The sequence below is a fragment of the Enhydra lutris genome, unplaced genomic scaffold (assembly GCF_002288905.1).
Source record: "Enhydra lutris kenyoni isolate GAN:26980312 unplaced genomic scaffold, ASM228890v2 scaffoldscaffold84, whole genome shotgun sequence".
In the NCBI taxonomy this organism is placed as follows: Eukaryota; Metazoa; Chordata; class Mammalia; order Carnivora; family Mustelidae; genus Enhydra; species Enhydra lutris.
The window spans coordinates 907,780-930,099 of record NW_019154168.1 but is presented as its reverse complement, the minus strand read 5'-3'; the positions used below and the strand labels follow the sequence as shown (position 1 = coordinate 930,099).

General features: G+C 35.8%; 1 protein-coding gene across 2 annotated transcripts in view; it reads right to left on the bottom strand.

Annotated features, from left to right (window-relative positions):
* The window catches only part of LOC111161351 (ATP binding cassette subfamily D member 2), a 63,794-nt gene that overhangs the window by 17,246 nt on the left and 24,228 nt on the right, over positions 1–22,320 (bottom strand). For both annotated transcript variants that reach the window (XM_022524952.1, XM_022524953.1), the window contains exon 7: positions 4,009–4,154. In XM_022524952.1, coding sequence (XP_022380660.1) covers positions 4,009–4,154 — 146 coding nt within the window. The remainder of the gene's footprint in view (positions 1–4,008; positions 4,155–22,320) is intronic.

The window sequence follows — 22,320 nt, the reverse complement described above, 5'->3', positions numbered from 1 at the left end:
GGAAACTTTAGCTTTACATATTTAAATAAATCATGTCCTCTGTTCCATTCAACCCAAAAGTTTTAATAGGCAGTGTTGCTTGATCATAGAACATATAAATCAAAAGTCTGAGTTATAATTTCACCTCTGATGCTGATTTAGTGAGCTGAGGCCAGCAAAGAAAACAGTTTTCCTGCTTCCTTGAGATGTAGGTATTGCTCTAGTTCATATTAACATTTGTTAACACTTTTACTCTTGTCTATTTTGTAACCTTTTGCGTGGAATCAAATGTAGTTTCTAATTCCGCCTTTAAAGCAAAGCATTTCTCTAAGTAAACTATTAGCTAGTTTAAATAGAACTTCAGTAGGCTTCTTCTAAAGTAAGTGATGTCATTTCAAATTTAGGTGCTTTCAAGCTTTGCTTAAAAACATGATTAAGTGAGTGAAGAGTAGTCCCCTTGTTTTTGTTTTTATGTGCAAGGATATAACAGTTCTTATTAGTGTCTAAGAAGCTAGAAGATAGCATAGCACAGTGGCACGGCCTAGTATAGAATACTGACTTTCAAGTGAGATCTGTATTTGAATCCCTGTCATAACAATAGTGAGCCCCTGGGGAAGTTTCGAAACTTCTGAATTTCACCTGTGAAAGGGGTTATTAAAACCCATATCATGAGACAGTTATAAATGTTAACTAAGATGACAATGTACATTGCTTAATGTGTTCTGCAAGGTGAGCACTCAATAAGCCATAACAATTACCGTTACATTATTAAGGTTGGAACATTCTTTTAAAAAGCTCTTAAACTTCTTGATGATTTCTAAAAGAATATAATGGTCCATGTTTATTATAAATTTCTATTTAGGTGATTGGATTTCAAATTTACCCAAAATAATTTCCTCGAGATTAACATGCAGCATTTATTCTGCCCTGGGAAGGAGAGGACTGTGTGAAAAAAAAAAAAAGACAATCTGCTTTCCATATTTTCAGTATTTGTGACTCATGTTTAGAAATGTCACAAAAATAAACAGAATAATGTCTCTTGACTGCCTCATTTCTGATAAGAATCAAATGAAATAATATATATGAAATTTCCATATAAACTATCAAGTACCACCACAAAAAGACAAAATATCATAGTATTAATATTATGAGTAGTAATTTTATCATTAGTTACTAATTTGTGTGCATTTACTATGTGCCATTATTCTAAATGCTCTACAGAGAGTCTTTTTAAGATTTTTTATTTTATTTTATTTTATTTATTTGTCAGAAAGAGAGAGAGAGAGCACAGGCAGAGGGAGAAGCAGGCTCCCCACAGAACAAGGAGCCCGATGTGGGACTCGATCCCAGGACGCTGGGCTCATGACCTGAGCCGAAGGCAGCTGCTTAACCAACTGAGCCACCCAGGTGTCCCTCTACAGAGAGTCTTTTTTAAAAAGTTTTTAATTCCAGTTAGTTAACATGCAGTGTAATATTGGTTTCAGGTGTACAATATAGTGATTCAACACTTCCATACAACACCTGGTGCTCATCACAAATGCATTCCTGAATCCAACCTCCCATGCCCCTCCCCTGTGGTAACCATCAGTTTGTTCTCTATAATAAAGAGTCTGTTGCTTGGTTTCTCTCTCTCTTTTTCCCCTTTGCTCATTTGTTTTGTTTCCTAAATTCCCATATGAGTGAAATCATACAGTATTTGTCTTTCTCTGACTTATTTTGCTTAGCATAATACTCTCTAGCTCTGTCCATGTCATTGCAATTGGCAAGACTTCATTCCTTTTTATGGCATATACATTCCATTATATGTATGTACACAGACCACCTCTTCTTTATCCATTCATCAATGGATGCACACTTTGGGAAGCTGGCATATCTTGGCTATTATAAATAAATAATGCTGCTATAAACATACTGATGCATGTATCTTTTTGCATTGGTGTTTTTTTATTCTTTGGGTAAATATCCAGTAGTGTGATTGCTGGGTCACAGGGTAGCTCTATTTTTAACTTTTTGAGGAAACTCCATACTGTTTTCCAGAGTGGCTGCACTGGTTTGGATTCCCACCAACAGTGCAAGAGAGTTTCTTCCTCTCCACATCCTCACCAATGATTGTTTCTTGTGTTGATTTTAGCCATTCTGGGAGGTATGAGGTGATACCTCCTGGTGGTTCCGATTTGCATTTCCCTGATGGTAAGTGATGATGAACATGTTTTTATAGGTCTCTTGGTCATCTGATATCTTTTTTTGAGAAATATCTGTTCATGTCTTCTGCCCGCAAAAGCTTTTTATTTTAATGTAGTCCCAGTGGTTTATTTTTGTTTTTATTTCCCTTGCCTCAGAAGACATATCTAGAAAAAATGTTGCTAAGGTTGATGTCAAAGAGGTTATTGCCTATGTTCTCTTCTAGGATTTTTATGGTTTCAGGTCTCACATATAGGTCTTTAATCCATTTTGAATTTATTTTTGTGTATGGTGTAAGAAAGTGATTCAGTTTCATTCTTTTGCATGTTGCCATCCAGTTTTCCCAACACCATTTTGAAGTGACTGTCTTGTTTCCATTGGATATGCTTTCCTGTGTTGTCAAAGATTAATTGTCCGGGAGCCTGGATGGCCCAGTTGGTTAAGTGACTGCCTTCGGCTCAGGTCATGATCCTGGAGTCCTGGCATCAAGTCCCACATTGGGCTCCCTGTTCAGTGGGGAGTCTGCTTCTCCCTCTGACCTTCTACCCTCTCATGCTCTCTAACTCTCTTCTTCTCTCTCAAGTAAATAAATAAAATCTTAAAAAAAAAAAACATTAATTGACCATATAGTTGTGGGACTCTTCGGAGAGTCTTATTAGTTGCTTAATCAGAGGAAACAAACGGAGGATTGCCGGAGGGGAGGGGTGCTGGGGGATGGGGTAACTTCATGATGAACTTTAAGGAGGGCACGTGATATAATGAGCACTGTGTGTTATATAAGACTGATGAATTATTGACCTCTACCTCTGAAACCAATAATATATTATATGTTAATCAATTGAATTTAAACAAACATTAATAAAAAATGATTTGACTATTAGAAAGTAATTCTTTTTTAAGTTCATATGTATAAATGTTAATTCTACTTTTTCAAAAATGTCTTATGCATAAATCACATACTATAGAAGTCTGTATTTTATCTGATTCTCTATGTGCTACTTGAAAGAGGAAAAAAAAAACGTGTTGGTAAGACTATGGGTCTGAAAATTAAAAAGTAGGGGCACCTGGGTGGCTCAGTGGGTTAAAGCCTCTGCCTTCAGCTCAGGTCATGATCCCAGGGTCCTGGGATTGAGCCCTCCATCGGGCTCTCTGCTCAGCGGAAAGCCTGCCTCCCCCTCTCTCTCTGCCTGCCTCTCTGCCTACTTGTGATCTCTGTCTGTCAAATAAATAAATAAAATCCTTAAAAAAAATGAAAATAAAAAAGTAATTCTGTGATATCTACTTCTCAAATTATTAAACTTAATATAAGCTGGGAACTTGACAGGATAATATTTCTGTCGCAGACTTTACATACATCTAGACTGATGGTGGCCTCAAGGACAATTGTATACTCAAATATGAAGGAAAAACTGTTTTCAAATGCTAGTAGCAGACAATAAAAAGCCTAGTGTGCTGCAGGAAATATAATCCAAGCAGAAGGGACGCCTGGGTGGCTCAGTTGGTTAAGCAGCTGCCTTCGGCTCAGGTCATGATCCCAGCGTCCTGGGATCGAGTCCCACATCGGGCTCCTTGCTCATCAGGGAGCCTGCTTCTCCCTCTGCCTCTGCCTGCCATTCTGTCTGCCTGTGCTTGCTCTCTCTCCCTCTCTCTCTCAGAAAAAAAAAATAAATAAATAAATAATAATCCAAGCAGAAAAGAGGATGTCAGTAATGGAAAAGCAATAAATGTTATAAAGTCTGTCTTCTGTATTTATGTTCTAATAGTAGCATATGTTCACATTAAACCATAGACTATTTACCCAAGTTTATTTTTTTGAAACAAATGCATTTTAAAAGTGGTATACTTTACCTCCTTCTCTTTGAACTATGTGATAGAGGTGGACATTGTGTAGAATGCATTCCAGATCATGGTCTGTATAGCCTTTATCATGCATGTCATCCACGGAATCAGGATAGATGACTTGATCGCGAAGACTTCCAAGAGACATGTATGGCCTATAAAACACCAAGCACACAAGGAATCCTAGTACAAAGGCATCTTGTTTACTCAGACCTCATGGTCTGAAAACTCCAGAGGAGACTTTAAATATCATATGTTGAGGGTTACATTTACTACCTGGTGATGAGTATTTCTCTCTCAGGTATGACAGGATTACACTCTGATATGTTCATGTAAAAATTCATTGAGACATGAGCCATGAGGAAAAAGTTGTATATTTTCAGTGCAGAAATACCTACCTTGTTTCACTGTATTTTATAAACATTGCTTCTGCATTTCATCTAAAATTATTTGGTTTAAATATAAAATTTGAGGTTTTGATCCAGGGATGTGAACAAGCAAAACCTTTTGAAAACGCCATTAATGGGGCACCTGGGTGGCTCAGTAGGTTGAGCAGGGACTCTTGGTTTCAGCTCAGGTCATGATCTCATGGGCGGTGGAATTCACTAGCATCAGGCTCTGGGCTCAGGGCGGAGTCTGCTTGTCTTTCTCCCTCCCTCTCTGCCCTTCCCCCCAACTTGTGTGTGGGACCATGTTTACACTTGCTCTCTCTTTTGCTCTAGGATAAATAAATAAATAAAAACTTTAAAAAATAAATAATTAAGATGCCATTAATAATAAAATGAATGCAAATTAAAACTACACTGAAGGGCGCCTGGGTGGCTCAGTCGTTAAGCATCTGCCTTCAGCTCAGGTCATGATCCCAGGGTCCTGGGATCGAGCCCCATATCCGGCTCCCTGCTCAGCGGGAAGCCTGCTTCTCCCTCTCCTACTCCTCCTGCTTGTGTTCCCTCTCTCGCTGTGTCTCTCTCTGTCAAATAAATAAATAAAAATCTTTAATAAAACTACACTGAGTTTCTTACTTTTCAAATTGGTAAAAGTTCAAAAACCTGACAATTCAGCTAGCAAATATAGAGAAACCAGTACTCTCATACATTCGTGAAAATGCAAAAATGTACAACCTTTTGGAGGAGATTTTGCAAAGCATCAAATATTTTGGCCTCTGACCCTCTTGCAATTTATTTTAAAGATATACTTCCAAAAATAACAATAGGAGTGCGTAAGATCCATTGCAGCGTTATCTATAATCGCAAAATACTGAAAACAATCTAAGTGTCCATAAAAAGGAGACTGAATAAACGACAGCACCGACACTATGGAGCTGTAAAACAGGATGTGGATGTTCTCTGTAGAGTGATTTTCCATAATATACTTCTAAGTTGGAAAGCAAAGTGCAGAAGTAGATGTATAGCAGGGTTTCTGAACTGCATTATGGATGTATGGAACCAGTACTCCTTTGCAGTTGAGGACCATCTTACATACTGTAGATGTTTAGCAGCATATCTGGTCTCCACCCACCAGATGCTAATAGCGTCTACTATAGTAGTGACTCCTCCCCCAATAAAAAGTCTCCAGATATCGCCCCCTACAGGACAAAATCACCTCCATTTGAGAACCTCTAATATACAGTATACTATCTTTATGCAAAATGAAAGCAAAATAAGAAAGTGTACATTTACCTGCTTACCTTTATAAAAGGAAACACAGTAAACCAGAAATTAATGAAATTGGTTACCTATTGGAGATTGGAGGAACAAGGGAGAATGGATAGGGAAGGGAGTGACCTCTTTAAGTATCCTTTCTATATGTTTCTACTTTTAGAATCATGTTATATGTTATTATTCAAAAAAACAACATGAAACCAATAACCAGTGAAGGTAGGTACCTTAAAATTAAATACAAACAGAATAAATGAACTGAATGGTATATCAAATGAGTAACAACCACATAAAAGGGGGAGGAGATACTGGGAGATACTGGTCTAAGTAACTTGAACCTGGCCACACAATTTCAGCTGAAGACCAGAAGAACCACAAAGAAATCTTAAACGTTATTTGGCAAGATTTTTGTTGGTAATGATTCAGGAGTAGCAATTCTGAAACTATTTTACCTATGTTACAGGACTGACCAAAGAAGTAAACATTTTAATAATGTTAGGAGTTAGTGCGCTCCCTCTGAAGAAAGAATTTACAAACATGATGGGTGAGAAGGTAAGAAAAACTATAATATTTCATTTGAATTCGAATGTCAGTATGATTCATGCTTTTAAAAAAATCTATTTCCTCTTCTGTCTACACTTGGTGTATCCTGACATTATCCTCTGAGAAAGACCCAACATCATTTAGGCAGTGTAGTGGGTTGAACTGTGGACCCAAGAAGATATGCCCAAGTCCTAAACCACATGTACCTGTGAATGTGACCTTATTGGGGTGGGAGGGATGTCTTTGCAGATTTAACTAAGTTAAGGATCTCCAGATGAGATCATCCTGTATTACAGAGATGGGCCCTAAATCCAGTAAGTGCCCTTATAAGAAGAGGAGAAAGGAAGGGAAGAAAGTCATGTGACGGCAGAGACAGAGATTGGAGTTACGCTGTCCCAGGGCAAGGAATGCCTGGCAGCAAAAGAAGCTGGAAGAGGCAAGAAAAGACTCTATCCTAGAGCTTTTTTAAAAAGCAAAGGCCTGCCAATACCTTGACTTTGAACTCCTGACTTCCAGAACTATGAGAGAATACATTCCTGTTGTTTTAAACTACCAAGTTTTTGGTTACCCAGCGGATTTCGGAAACACGTAGTATTCTTGCACCAAAAAAAAAAAAAAAAAAGACGTAACCTGAATCATAGCATCAGGAAACTACCAGACAAATCTAACTTAAAGAACTTTCTTAAAATAACAATAGTTCTGCACTCTATGTATATCAATGTCATAAAAAATAAAAATAAAATAAGAGAAGAGAAAATAAAAATAAGAGAAGCTGAGGAGGTAATATTAAAAGAAACGAGAGCAACATGACAACTAAAATGCAAATGAATTGAGAGAAAGAAGTTATTATAAAGGATAGTATTATGACAATTGGCAATATTTAGATATAGAAAGTGATGGGGCACTTGGGTGGCTAGTGGGTTGAGTGTCCGACACCAGGTTTTGACTCAGGTCATGATCTCACGGGTCGCAGGATCAAGTCCCAAGTGGGGCTCTGTGCTCAGTGGGTAGTCTCCTTCAGGATATTGTCCCTCCTCCCCCTCCCCCACCTCTCCACATGTACTCTTTCTCCCTCTTTCTAAAATAAATAAATCTTAAAAAATATATTTATAAAAAAATATGGAGAATTGTTGGGGGTCATTGACAGGACATGATTGCCATTTGACCATGAGCTGGACTGGGACAACTGGAGACTCCTCACCCCCTCACATGTGCTTGGAGTGTATACTCTGACCACCATTCCCATTGCTGGAAACTGTTTCCAAGGAAGCAGCCTTGAGAGAACATTGTGTTGTTGGGACCATCTGGATGCTAGATGTTAGAGGCCTCTCCCAGTTAAGGCCTCTCTACAAATTTAAGATTCTGGTGGGCAAGTGCAGAGATCCATTTACCTTGTAGCCAACCATGACTAGCCTTATGTTAATGCCTCTGCTTCTCAAACCTGCCACCTATCAATCTGGAGTAGTCTCTTCCATCTTCTTTCACTCTCCGTGTACAGGGGCCAGTTTGTGAACCAGCAAAAATATGTTTAGGTAAAAATATTAAAGCAGTGTTAATTTTCATGAATTTGACTATTATATTATGGTTATGCTAGAGAATATCTTTGCTCTATGGAAATACATCCTAGAGTAGTTAGGGATGAAGATTTATGATTGCTGCAATTTACTTTAGAAGGGGGGGTGGGAGAAAGAGAGAGTAAGTTGAAGGTTTTAAATATAAATGTTTTTGTAGATCAATTGTCTACCTATTTTCCCATAATATGAAAATGATTCAGTTGAAGGACAGATAACATAAGATTATTTTATGACAGGCTTAACTAACATTTGAAAATAAGAATATTTATATTTTAATGATGCATATATACACTCATATAAAGATTTTCAATGGGATCTTTACAAACATGGGAATCCCTGGTCATATTTTTAAAATTAAGATATAGGAGTGCCTGGGTGGCTCAGAGGCTAAATATCCAACTCTTCATTTCAGCTGGGATCATGATCTCAGGGTCATAGGATCAAGCTCCAAGTCAGGCTCTGTGCTCAGCGGGGAGCTGCTTGAGATTCTCTCTCTTCCTCTGTCCCTCCTGGCTCAGGCGCTCTCTCTCTCTCTCTCTCTCTCTCAAATAAATGAATCTATTTAAAAAATTGAGATATAATTCCCATATCATAAAATCCACCCTTTTAAAGTGCACAATTCAGTAATGTTTAGTATATTCACAGGCTTATGTAACCATCACCACTATCTGATTCCAGAACATTTTCTTCACACCGAAAAGAAACTCTAAATCTAATAGCCGACAGTCCATTCTTCCATTCTTCCAATCCCTGGCAACCGCTAATCCACATTCTGTCTCCATGGATTTGCCTATTCTGGACATTTCCTATACACAAAATCATATAATATGTGGTCTTTTGTGACAGCCTTCTTTCTGTGAGCAATATGCTTTCAGGTTCATTAACATTGTAGCATGTAACTGTATTTCATTGCTTTTTATGGCTGAATAATATTCTACTGTATGAATATGCCACATTTTGTTAATCCATTCATCTGTTGCTGGATATTCCAGTGGTTTTCACTATTTGGCTGTTATAAACAGTGGGCATACACCTAACAGGGGAATTGCTGAACCATATAACTCTGTTTACTTTTTGAGGAACTGCCCAACTGTTTTCTGAAATGACTATATCATTTCTGGTCACATTTCTTCTGTCATATCCCTATATCTTCCTCTCCTGCCTTTTTCTTTACCTGTCCCCCTTTAGGCTAACCATATTAAAAAAAAATAGAATTAGGACACACAGTTATTTTGTTTATATTATATTAAACATTCATATAATGTGACAATATCTTAGATTTTTATCTGGTAATAATAATAGTAGCATAAAATAGAAATTGGTTATCAGAGCCAATGAGTAGTTTTTCAACTGGTACTCTGAGACTACTTAAAGAAGAAATACAAGGAAACCATAGTGGGCAGTACTTCTGCTAACTTCCAAAGTGACACCAGCTCCAATTTAATGTAAATTAGAAGCACAGATATATCCTATACCTTAGTGTAAATTCCAGATATAATTCGATCTACCGAACAGCCATGACACAATATAAAATGGAGATAATATAAAATGGAGACTATATCTGAACATTCATTTCAGAAATGTTTCTATAGGATTCTACCTTAAGACTTGATTAACTGGCAATATTTGATGAAATCATATTTTATATCTATATTCCAAGGAAGACAGTAAAGAGTTGTGGTTGTGATAATATGCTTTGGAGAGATGGTTCTGGGCTGGAATTCCAATTTCACTATTTCCTAGCCATGTGACCCAAATTTTGAACTAGAGCTACCTCATTTGGAAAGTAACTTACTTTATTCCATTTGTTATGAAAACTAAACAAAGCAGTGGGTTTTTATAAAGCATAAATGAAGCACTGTAGTCGGAGTACTTAGTAAGCATAGGTACACAGTAGGTACCCAATAAATTTTCAAAGAAAAAAAAGTTCGTTTCTACTTAGGCTTAAGACTGCTACTTATGTGAAAAGGCAACATCTTTTTTTTTTTTAAGATTTTATTTACTTATTTGACAGAGAGAGAGAGAGAGATCATAAGTAGGCAGAGAGGCAGGCAGAGAGAGAGGGGGAAGCAGGCTCCCTGCAGAGAGCCAGACGTGGGAGCCCGAGATGATCCGAGCCTAAGGCAGAAGCTTAACCCACTGAGCCACCCAGGTGCCCAGAAAAGGCAACATCTTAAAAAAAAACAGATGCAAAAGAATTTCTATTTAACCAGCTAAGAGACGTGTGGTTTTATACCACATAGTAAATTTTTATTATTTCACAAGATTAATAAATAATAAGTACCTAATTATGTAAATTTTAGTGATTATATTCTGTTAAGCACTCAAGAAAGCATCTCAGGTTTACCTAGAAGTACTTTTTTCAGTAACTCCAGCACTATTTACTTCACTGGAGTAATTTATAGGGTCTGAAAGATCAGTGCACATAAGACTGCCATAGGCTTTCTTTGTAAGAACTTGGAAGAGCAAAACTTCAAAACTTCTTTAAAAGGCTAATTTAGGAGGCGCCTGGGTGCCTCAGTGGGTTAAAGCCTCTGCCTTCAGCTCAGGTCGTAATCCCAGCGTCTTGGGATTGAGCCCCGCATCGGGCTCTCTGCTCAGCAAGGAACCTGCTTTCCCTTCCCCTCTCTCTGCCTGCCTCTCTGCCTACTTGTGATCTCTGTCAAATAAATAAATAAAATCTTAAAAAAATAAAATAAAATAAATAAAAGGCTAATTTATGTTATTTATGATTTCTTTATGATTTTTGAAATCTGTCAATTCTCTGATGAATAGATAAGGAAATTTATTTCTTAAGGGCTCTTTTTTTAAAAGATATTCTTTTTTTTTTTTTTTTAAAGATTTTATCTATTTATTTGACAGAGAGAGAGCACAAGCAGGGAGAGCAGAGGCGGAGAGAGAGGGAGAAGCAGGCTCCCTGATGAGCAAGGAGCCTAATGCGGGGCTCCATCCCAGAGCCCTGGGATCAGGACCTGAGCTGAAGGCAGACACCTAGTGACTGAGCCACCTGGGTGGCTTAAGCTCCATAAGGGCTCTTAAGACAAAGTAAAACAGTTACGTTTTTGCAATGCTAAAGTTTTTACTGAGTTTATAGGTCTCATGACATTTTGAATATGCACTCTTGAAATGAGTCTAAAAACAAAAAAACATAGCGTTTAGCTATCAAGTTTTTAAAATTCAATCAGCATGAAATTTAAATAAAATGCCAAACCCTAAACATTTTATGATGCAAAAATGAAGAACTGCAAATGTGTCCACATAACTTATTATTTGAGCTATCGTTACTCAAAATGATAGAATAGAACATGAAAATTGCTACTTTGAAAATTTATGTGAAGGGAATGCAAATGAAATTATATAAAAAATATTTATAAAATTATAAATTTATAAGGATTCAACAAATGCTGCTTTATTAGAGTCCCATTTTCTTTCAATTGTTTTACCATCATGTAAAATGATAAAAACAACACATTCTATATGTGTTTAATGTGGTACATAGCAACTAAGGGTACTTTATTTAAGAGGGGGAGGGGCAGTGGGAGAGGGGTAAAGAGAGAATTTTAAGCAGGCTCCACACTCAGCACCAAGCCCAGTGTGGAGCTCCTCACAACCCTGAGATTATGACCTGACCTGAATACAAGAATCAGTCACTTAACCAACTGAATCACCCAGGCACCCCCAACTAAGGACACTTTGATAGATTTATTAATATAATCATTTCAAAATATTATAAAACTGTGGTTACCACAAATTCTTTTGAAAAGCTATGTCAAAAAAATTGGGATAATGCGGAATCTATTTGAAAGCACAGGAAACAGAGGACCCTATATCCAATATTTATATAATTAGTTTGCCTGTGATCTTTTCTGCTCAAAGGCCTAGAATTTTACAGTTTAAGCTAGCTCAAGTTCCTCTAGTCTTACTAAAGTTATACATAATGGATAAGCACTTAAAGAACCCTTTACTAAGCGTTCCTTTCTAAATATATAGAACTATTCAGATTATCTTCTAAATATTTTAGGTAGATCAGTTACCATGTCAGAATATTGTTAGCTTACTTGCTCTGGCCCATCAGAGAAGGAATCACGCAACATACCTACTACAAGCAACAAAAGAAACAGATTGCTTATAATTAGCAGCTATCAGAAAATAAACACTAATTTTAATTTACTTCTCTAAGCAAAATCCAGAATCACCTCAATTTGTTGTGGAAAAGATACCCGAATAAACTCCTAGGTATCACATTACAATTTAAATAATTATTTTTATTTGAACAATTACCATAATTGTTTTTCTTTGTAATCTGGGATTACTTCAAGTGTACCTACATTTCAAACTGTTAATTATAGGGGTGCCTGGGTAGCTCAGTGGGTTAAACTTCTGCTTTCAGCTCAGGTCATGATCTCTGGGTCCTGGGATCAAGCCCTGCATAGGGTTCTCTGCTCAGCTGGGAGCCTGCTTCCTCCTCTCTCTCTGCCTGCCTCTCTGCCTACTTGTGATCTCTCTGTCTCTCTCTATCAAATAAATAAATAAATAATATTTTTAAAAAACCTGTTAATTATAAGTAAAATGAAAGTTTATTTCAGATTATATCCATTCTCAGTGATTATGGCTTTTTTTTTTATATTATGAATGTCGCAGGGTACTTCTATAATTTGTATTCTACTCCCTACTTTTCTGTGTTAACATTTAAAAATCTGACAATTTGGGGTGCCTGGGTGGCTCAGTGGGTTAAAGCCACTGCCTTTGGCTCAGGTCATGATCCCAGGGTTCTGGGATTGAGCTCCCGCATTGGGCTCTCTGCTCAGCAGGGAGCCTGCTCCCCCCCTCCCCGCCTCTGCCTCTCTGCCTACTTGTGATCTCTGTCTGTCAAATAAATAAATAAACTTAAAAAAAATTAAAAAATAGAAAAAAATCTGAAAATTTATGATTGTTTTAGTAAAATGTGTTACCAACTACTAGGGTTTATATTCATATATTTTTATATTGTTCTGTATTTTCCTCTTTAATAGAGTTAAAAGTAGAAAAAAAGACAAAGTATTGAGAAATGTTGGCTGTCTTTTGTGCTTGTTGTCTTTGGAATGATCACCCAAAATGCTAAATGCTTCATTGTCATCTGGAATTTAATTGTCAACAATGTTGACAAAAATTTCACAGCAAAACTAACTATATTTAAGCATGAGATGTGTTAAGTTTAAGGTACAGCTAAGTATTGCTGTGTTACCATAGTGAAAAGAGGTTGACAATCAGAAAGCCATAAAATCTAGCTATTAATAATTCAAATAAATGTACACAATGGGACCAATCATGTCATCAGATCCTTTCATGAATAACAAGAATTAAATCTGAGTTTTCAATGCATTAGTCATTCCTAATATTCTTAAAAAAATATGTGGCAAAAGAGAAGTACTCAACTGAAGAGATATTACTATTACTGCAATCTTATTTTTAGGGTCTAGATTTCTAGGTGCCAAAACAGAGATGTGCAGAGCCTCTGAAGAGCAGGGACTATATTTATTTTCAAGTAATAAGAATAATGTTAGTGGAAAAATCAAAGTATTATTAACCTGATAAAAATGCAAACCTCTTAAAAATCAACTTTTGTTAAAAGTATTTATCATTAGATTACTATATGAAATTTCTGTTGACTTTTTGATCTATGAAAATTCTAATTCCATATGATTCAACTTAATAACTGACCATTAAATAAGGAAACTTCAGATGCAAAGGAAGACTTTTCACCATTACTATTTTTATAAAAGAATAGAAGTTATTTTTATATATAAATAGAAGACTTAAATATGAAAAAAAATGCATCCTAAATATTTTTTTCCAAGTAACAGGAAACTAAAGGAAATTATTTACATTTATAGATTCCTTTAAGAGAGTTTTTTTTTTTTTTTAAATGAATGTGCTCTTTACTACACAGGAGATACCAAAATGTATAATTTACAATTCTGTCAGCCAATTCCTTGAAGATACTTATGCAGTTCATTTGCTTTGAGTCTAATAATCAGAAAGCAAAGGAATAGAAGTAATTTAGTTACAGCATATTACTTAGCCTTCCTCATGGCTAAAATAATTCCTTTTACAAAGGACACGTTAGGGCCGCCTGCGTGGCTCAGTGGGTTAAAGCCTCTACCTTCAGCTCAGGTCATGATCCCAGGGTCCTGGGATTGAGCCTCACATCGGGCTCTCTGCTCAGCCGGGAGCCTGCTTCCACCTCTCTCTCTCTGCCTGCCTCTTTGCCTGTCAAATAAATAAATAAAAATCTTAAACAAACAAACAAAGGACATGTTAAATGACAAATATTTATCCCCATCATAAAGAGGATTAGATAACATATCTAGTGTAAGAAACAAAATAGTTTGCTTCCTAATTAGTATATGGGGCCAGACTGATTTGGCAGTAGAAACCAAATCTGTGGAGATGTTCATTCATTCACTTGTTCAATCATTCATTGTCTGTTCATTGCATTGTTGTAATATGACATTCTAGAGATTCTATAGATGCAGTAGTATACTACCAGTGTGGTATAGATATACAGATGCCCTTTCTAGCTTATATTCTATGAAAATTTGTGCAACAGTGAGTCAACATAGGCAAATTCTGTTCTAATAACAAATCACACTCCCTAAGATTTGTCTAATGTGGGGGCAGCAAGACTAGTGTATGTGTAACTGTGTATGGGGCTCCATGAGTAGGCCTGAATTAAGCCATATCACATTTATTCCAGCGGCCCTTTCAGACCAACATTCCACTTGGGCAATGGCCCCAGGGAAGCCTGCATCTTACTTAAATAAACACGCTTTGTCCTTCAGAGGCTCTCCGTATTGGTGTTTTTGCACCTAGAGTTCCATTAAGAATCAAAAACCCAAAAACTAGAGACCAAGAGGAAAACAGTAATCAAGATATTTAAACCAGCATTCCCCCATATTCTTACTTAGGTTGTTTTCCAGGCCACATCATCATTTTCTAATCTGAGATCTGAGACTAAGGAAAAAAAAAAGAGAAGAGAGGAGAAGAGAAGAGAAGAAAAGAAAAAGAAAGAAAGAAAGAAAGAAAGAAAAAGAAAGAAAGAAAGAAAAGAAAAGAAAGAAAGGAAGAGCAAAGCAAGGATCTCACTAACAATACTTTGTTGATTATGAGGGCACCCTTTCAAGTTGCCTCTTAGGAGGCAAACTAGGGTGTTCTAACCTCAGTCCTGATCTCATGTGCTCCTGGTTCTTTAATAGTCATTATTTGGTTTTATATGTGTGGGTGTAACAACACTCTTCAATAATAGTTCTACCCCTCCAAATAGGAAATCCTGGATTTGGAAGGTATTTATATAGAAACAATTCAAAAGGATGTTCAAACTTTTAAGTATCTACAAAACTCATTTGACACACGTACATTCTAGCCTGCAATGCAGTTGTTTCAATGTCTGGTGTTATTGATGTTATGTATTTTTTTCATTCTAATGTACTTCTTGAACCAAAAGTCTTTATTCTGTTGCAAGACAGTCTCTTCTTTTGACAACACAGAGGTTAACTGATGATTTTTTAATGTCATAATGCATTATGAAAACTAAAATTTATATCTCTGCAGGAAGTCTGATTTTATTTTTTAATTTTCCTTAAAGATTTTACTTATTTATTTGAGAGAGAGTAAGCAAGAGTGAGAGGACAGGCTGAAGGGGAGAGGCAGAGGGAGAACCAGACTCCCCTCTGAGCAGGGAGTCCAACACAGGGCTCAACTCCAGGACCCTGGGATCATGATCTGAGCTAAAGGCAAACGCTTAACTGACTGACCCACCCAGGTACACCAGAAGCCTGATTTTAAATTAAGGAAATACTTTTACAGATTATATAACATTTTATAGATAAGTGGGTTTTGGAAGATTAGAAGGAATAGTGAACATATTCTAATTTGAAAGTGATTTGAACTTAGTTTAAAGGAATTTCAATGTTACACAAGAATATCTCTCTTCACGTTAGCATAAATGAATGATAGCCAGTACCTATGCTAAATTTTATTTCTTTTTAAAGATTTTATTTATTTGAGAGAGACAGGAAGAGAGAGAGGTACAATCAGGGGAGGAGAGGTAGAGAGAGAGGAAGAAGGAGAAGACCACCACTGATTGAGCCCCAGCTTAGAGCTCAATCTCAGGACCCTGGGATCATGACCTGAGCCAAAGGCAGACGCTTTATTGACTGAGTCACCCAGGCCCACCTGTTACGTTAAAATTGTCTCGGATTTTCCTCCACCCCCAGCATTATAAATGACCTCTGCTTCCAAACAATAGCTTGATATTAGTACAGATTTAGCATACCAAGCAAACAACCTTAGCTGGTGATATTTGCAAGGGAATAGTAATATTTTGGAGAAATGTGCCCTGCTGCCAACAACCACCAAGACAAAATAACTTCAGAGTCAGATTTGCCTAAGTTCATATGTTAGCTCCACTCAGCTGGATGACTTTTCTCATCTAAAGATAGGGACACTAACACCAACTTTATGAGTTTTCATACAGAAAAATTAGAAACATATGTGTAGAATAGTTGAGTAATACACAACAATCACTTGTCACCTTGTAAAATAACAAAACAAAACAAAAACAAAGTAATAAGACCAGAGATGTTTAGCTCTTGCTAAAGATGCTCCAGGATCCATCAATTATTTTAAGAGGTCATATGATTCCCAAGATAAAAATCAATATTAATTCACTTTATGTTAAAAATACATAGGCTGATCAACTATACTTCAATTAAAAAAATGCACAGGCTGTATCATTACACGCATGAATAGAAATGCCAACAAAGGGAGCCTGGATTAAATGCTGGCACTGCTACAAGCTGAGGTTTCATGTCATAAGCTCTTCTGACTAAGAAAAACAATTGATGAATACAGAAATTTTTGCAAAGTGAATGCAAACTATACAAGAATCATAGTTTTTTCTCCAATGCTGGAGAGGCTTTAATTACTATGATTGTCTGAGAAAACATTTAAGGTCAAAGAGTGGTTTGTTTTTTTCTTTTCAATCACAGGTAGTTGTTTTTATTTTTTATTTTATTTTATTTTATTTTTAAGATTTTATTTATTTATTTGACAGAGAGAGATCACAAGTAGACAGAGAGGCAGGCAGAGAGAGAGAGGGGGAAGCAGACTCCCCGCTGAGCAGAGAGCCCGATGTGGGGCTCGATCCCAGGACCCTGGGATCATGACCTGAGCCAAAGGCAGAGGCTTTAACCCACTGGCCACCCAGGCGCCCCACAGGTAGATGTTTTTAATACAATTATTTTATTAATCTGAAAATAAGAAGCAGTGAATGTAGAGGGTTTAGATCCGGAGATTTGATGAATTCTAGCCCTGGCTCTGAAATGCTATGTAACTCAAAGTATTAAAGTCTCTGGTCTCTTTGAACTCCAGTTTAATTATTTAAAACATTCTATTTAACATGGTTTATTCAGAGCATGATCAATATATACTGTTGCTACATTAAAAGATAGAAATAGCCTTATCTATATTTAATTTTCTTTATAGTCTAATTAGTTGTGCTATCATTCCTGCATACAATCAAATTTAGGATTTTCATGTTTCATTTAATTTAAAAATGTAGTTCATAACTACTTTATTTATTACACATTTAGTCTAGAAGATTAAACTGCATGGTACTTGAACATACCTCCTGTGAATGAAGTGGTAAGCAAACACTGAGCTGATAAATGAAATGTTATTTATAATTTCAGAATATCTTCTGGCAAAAAAGAATGAGAAGCAATGAGTATAATAGAATTTATTGTCACATTTTGGTATGTTTCTTGAGGAGCATTAATAGACTAAAATTTAACATGTTAGGTTATCTATATATGATATAAATATAATAATATATATTTGAATATTAGAAAAATGTGTCATTTACTTATAGAGAGGAGATAAGTTCTTCAGGTGGAAACTGGACAAATAGCAGACCCACAAAGCAATAGAGAACTTTAAAAAGTTTTTTCTTTTTTTTTAAAGTTATATAATTTTTAAAAGTTTTGAAAACTTTAAAAAGTAATTCAGAGAACTTCAACATGAAAAGCTTTAGCAATGTTTAAGGACCTAGCTAATGGGCACTATTATTTCCAGTATGTACCAATGACATAATATTCATGGAGTGAATTAGTAAATATTTGCTTTTCTGAAATTGGTGTATTAGAGGGAGGGTGAATAGGAAAACCTTGCTTAGAAGTATCCAAAAGCAAGAACAAAAATTGCGTGCCTACTTGAATCTGAGGCATTTCTGATCTGTTTAGTCACTAGAGAAACATCCAAATCATGACAGCTATTAAAATCCTAACTAACTTTCAAAACCCAAATCAAAAGACACAGTGTTATATTGTGATTTTTTGCATTTTGAACATCTACAGCAATTCTTGCCTTTCTTGAGCCACTTACTCTAACTTGTATTGAAGTTGGTTGCTTATTTTTTTTCCTAATCAAATTTAACATAAGCTCCACATTGAAAGTTACTGTGTCTTCCTCATTGTCTATCCTCCATAGCATCTAATAGCAGGGTTTGTTTGTTTTTTTTTAATTTTTTTTATTTATTTGATACAGAGAGATCACAAGTAGGCAGAGAGGCAGGCAGAGAGAGAGAGGAGGAAGCAGGCTCCCCACCAAGGAGAGAGCCTGATGCGGGGCTCGATCCCAGGACCCTGGGATCACGACCTGAGCCGAAGGCAGAGGCTTAACTCACTGAGCCATCCAGGTGCCCCATAGCAGGGCTTTAATAAATACTTAAAATTTTTTAAAAAGAGTAGAGTTTTAACAAAGAATAAAGTACATTAATGTTCCCAAGATATGAAGTACGATATCCTAGCCATCTCATCCCTTTTTCCTTGTTTTTATTTTTTTTTTAATGTTTAGTTAAATCTAATTCGACCCTTATAATACAATCCTCTCACTTTCCTAACCTTTTACTTCCTAAATTCCAAAGTCAAGGATGGTCAGAAATTTGCACAAGTTACCTTTTCATACAAAATTATGGGAAGTCTGAATCTATTTCAGATCTGTTGAAGATAAATATAAGGCATAGGGACTGAGTAGTAAGAAGATCATGGTTAAATTTTCATTCCCAAGATATTTCTACCAAGGAAGGGTAGTGAGAGCAAGAGCTCTGGGAACAGAATTACACAGTGGGTTGGTGCCCAACTGGAGACTGTTGCTGAGGAGAGATATGTACACAAATGATCCTCAGAATGATTTAAAAAACAACAACAACAACAACAACACAGTAATATAAAGGAACACAAGATTTTGCTACCTTTTGTCAATAAACAGCTATTTCCTGTCTTTCTTTTCTTCTTCCCTTCCCTCCAGTACTTCCCTCTTTGTTCCTCCCCACTTTCTCCTTTCCTCTCCTCACTCTCTTTGTCCTCAACCCCCATCAGGATGTTTCAATTGCCTATTGTGGTGAATGTTAGCATATAATAATGTTTTGTTAGCAGGTGGACTAAACAAATAAAGGACTGAGTTTTGAGGCTTTAATGGTTGAAGATAGAGACATTCTACTGAGTTACTACATGACTAATGGATCATAAATTAGTGGATTAGTGAATCCAAAAGCAGGAAATCACAATCTACTCTTAAGTGGTTGGGAAAACAGGAAAAACTGCATCAAGAATTGACAAAAGATATTCAGGATCTGTATCCAACTGGAAAACTTTTCCTGAGGGTTAAGATGGCTAATAGTAGGAACAACAAGTTTTAGTCATCAGTTTGAAGAGTACGGTATAGTCACATTGCTGAGGAAATTCGGTCTTGAACAAATTGCCCAAATATTTTTTTTAAAGTCACACCTAAGCAACACTAAGCATTTTACCATGTATTATTCCATAGATTTAGAGCAGTTAAATCTACATTAGAGATGAAATTTTTCTTTGCTAAAACTTATTAAATGTTCTAATAGTTATCATACCCAATTATTAATGAAATAGGCTAATAGGAAACTGTTTTGAAACTAGTTTATCTAGCACAACTTTTTGTTTCCTTGAACTAAGGCCCAGATTTTTGCTTATCTGGTTCTCATTATTAACATTGTTAAAGTATTAGAAGACATTAAGTGGGATAATACTGAGGACATTTCACAATTTCTTAGGAATTCAGGTTTTCCAGCTTGCAAAATGAGCCATAGCTACATTCTCTGAAGATATGGTTTAAAATATAAGTGTCCTAATTTGCTTAATTTCAACTTTTTTCCCTCAGTGGTTCTTTTTTCTTTTGTATACAAATGACATTACTGGAAACCCACTTAAACAAAATCTACTCCTTTTTTCCCCATGAAGATAACAACTAATGTACATTTGATCACTGCATGGAGATTCATCCTTTATCAAGAAGTCTTTCAGTTACAAAAAGTGAAAACAGGGAGATTATTATAAAGTCTGTTTATAACTTATGAAGTTATATTTATTATATTACATACTTATTCTGTAGGTACATAAGACTCAATTCTGTATTCACTTTACAGTTTTTTTTCCTACCAAACTAGTACTTAACCATTCTATATTACTATAAATTAATGCAGTAAACCATTAGATAATAATAGTCATTAATGAGTATATTCAAAGAAGTGTTTAAGAATGCCTACTGACAAATATTTTGAAGGAGGTTGTGGCAGCTTTCTTTGAAATCATAAACACTTATAAGATTATTTTCAAGCTTTCTTGAAAGCTTGAAGAAAACAGCATTTAGAATATAAGAAATATATATTTAGACTCTCTTGGTTTATATATACATTTAAATATATTTTATGCTTTTTTGAAAGATAAGTTTTATTAAATCTTAAACATAAGTACAAATCTTCATGTTTCTAGAAGCTACATAAGATAAAATTACTTTTAACAGTAATTATTTTAAAGTACTTTAACCTTAAAAAATAGAGTTTTCATTCTCATTTATCCTTAAGTTGCAGTTGACCTTTTGCTTAGGCAACAGTAAATTTCATAATGAAGAAAAAGTTCCCAGTGATTTATGTTTGTTGCAAAATAACACAGGTCTCTCTGAGGGCAAATATTGGAATTTATGTACTTTGGTTTTTTTTCCCTACTTTTTAAAAATTTGGTAAAATACACATAAAATTTGTAAAAACTTTTGTAAAAAAATTTGTAAAAACTCCAAGCAGGAGTTCAAATCTTCTGGATCAAAGTCTACCATTTCTATGTCCATAGCTCAGTGGTATTTTTTTCTTGTTGTTTTTTTTTTTTTTTTCAGCTTTATTGAGATAAAATTAACATATAACATTGTATAAGTTTAAGGTACACAAGTTGTTTATACAAGGTATACAAGTAAGTTTAAGGCATACGAGTTGATTTCATATACTTATATATAGCAAATTATCACTGAAGTGTTACCTGATGATTCTATCACCTCACATAATTACCATGACTTTATTGTAGTGAGAACATTTTAGACTTACTCTTTCAACAACCTCCAAGTATATTTTACTGCTAACTGTAACCACAATGCTGTGCATTAGATTATCAGAACTTACTCATCTTCTAACTAGAATTTTGTATTTCTGACCAGCATCTCCCCATTTCCTCTACTTGCCAGCTCTTGGTAACCATCATTTGATTCTCTAAGTTTGGTTTTTTTAGAGTTCACATATAGGTGCTATCATATAGTATTTGTCATTCTTTGTCAGAATTATTTCACTTAGTATAATGTATTATATAATTATTTCACTTAGTATAACTTAGTATAATTATTTTCACTTAGTATAATGTCCTCAAAGTCTTGTCACATGTTCTCTTAGCTGAAGAAGTTTCCATTGTACAAATATATGTGTGTGTGTACATACATATACACACACACACACACACACACACACACATCTCTTCCCATTTGACTGTCACCGGACACTGAGGTTGTTTCCACATTTTGCCTATTGTAAAAAATGCTGCAATAAGTATGAGAATACAGGGATCCCCTCAAGATCCTGTTTTCATTTTCTTTAGACATATATAACCAGAAGTGATATTGCTGGATCAGATGATAGTTCTGTCTTTAATTTTTTAAGGAGCTTCCTTATAGTTTTCCATAGTGGCTGAACCAACTTACATTCCCACCAATAGTGCACAAGGTCCCCTTTTCTTCACATCCTACCCAACACTTGTTATCTCTTGTCTTTTTTTTCCCTAAAGAATTTATTTATTTGAGAGATAGAGAAAGAGAGAGCAGGGGCAGAGGGAGAAGCAGACTTTCCACTGACCAGGGAACCTGATCCCAGGCTTGATCCCGGGACCCATGATCATGAGCCCCACATTGGGCTTCCAGCTCAGTAGGGAGGCTGCTTCTCCTTTTCCCTCTGTCTGCTGCTCCCTCTGCTTGTGCTCTCTCTCTCTCTCTGTCAAATAAATAAAATAAAATCTTTATTAAAGAAAAAAAAAAGAACTGCTATTGTAGCATCCCATACATTTGGGTTTCCATTCTCATTTGTTTCAAGATTTTTAAAATTTCTCTTTTGATTTCTTCTTTGACCCATTGGTTGCTCAGGAGTATTATTTAATTTTCACATA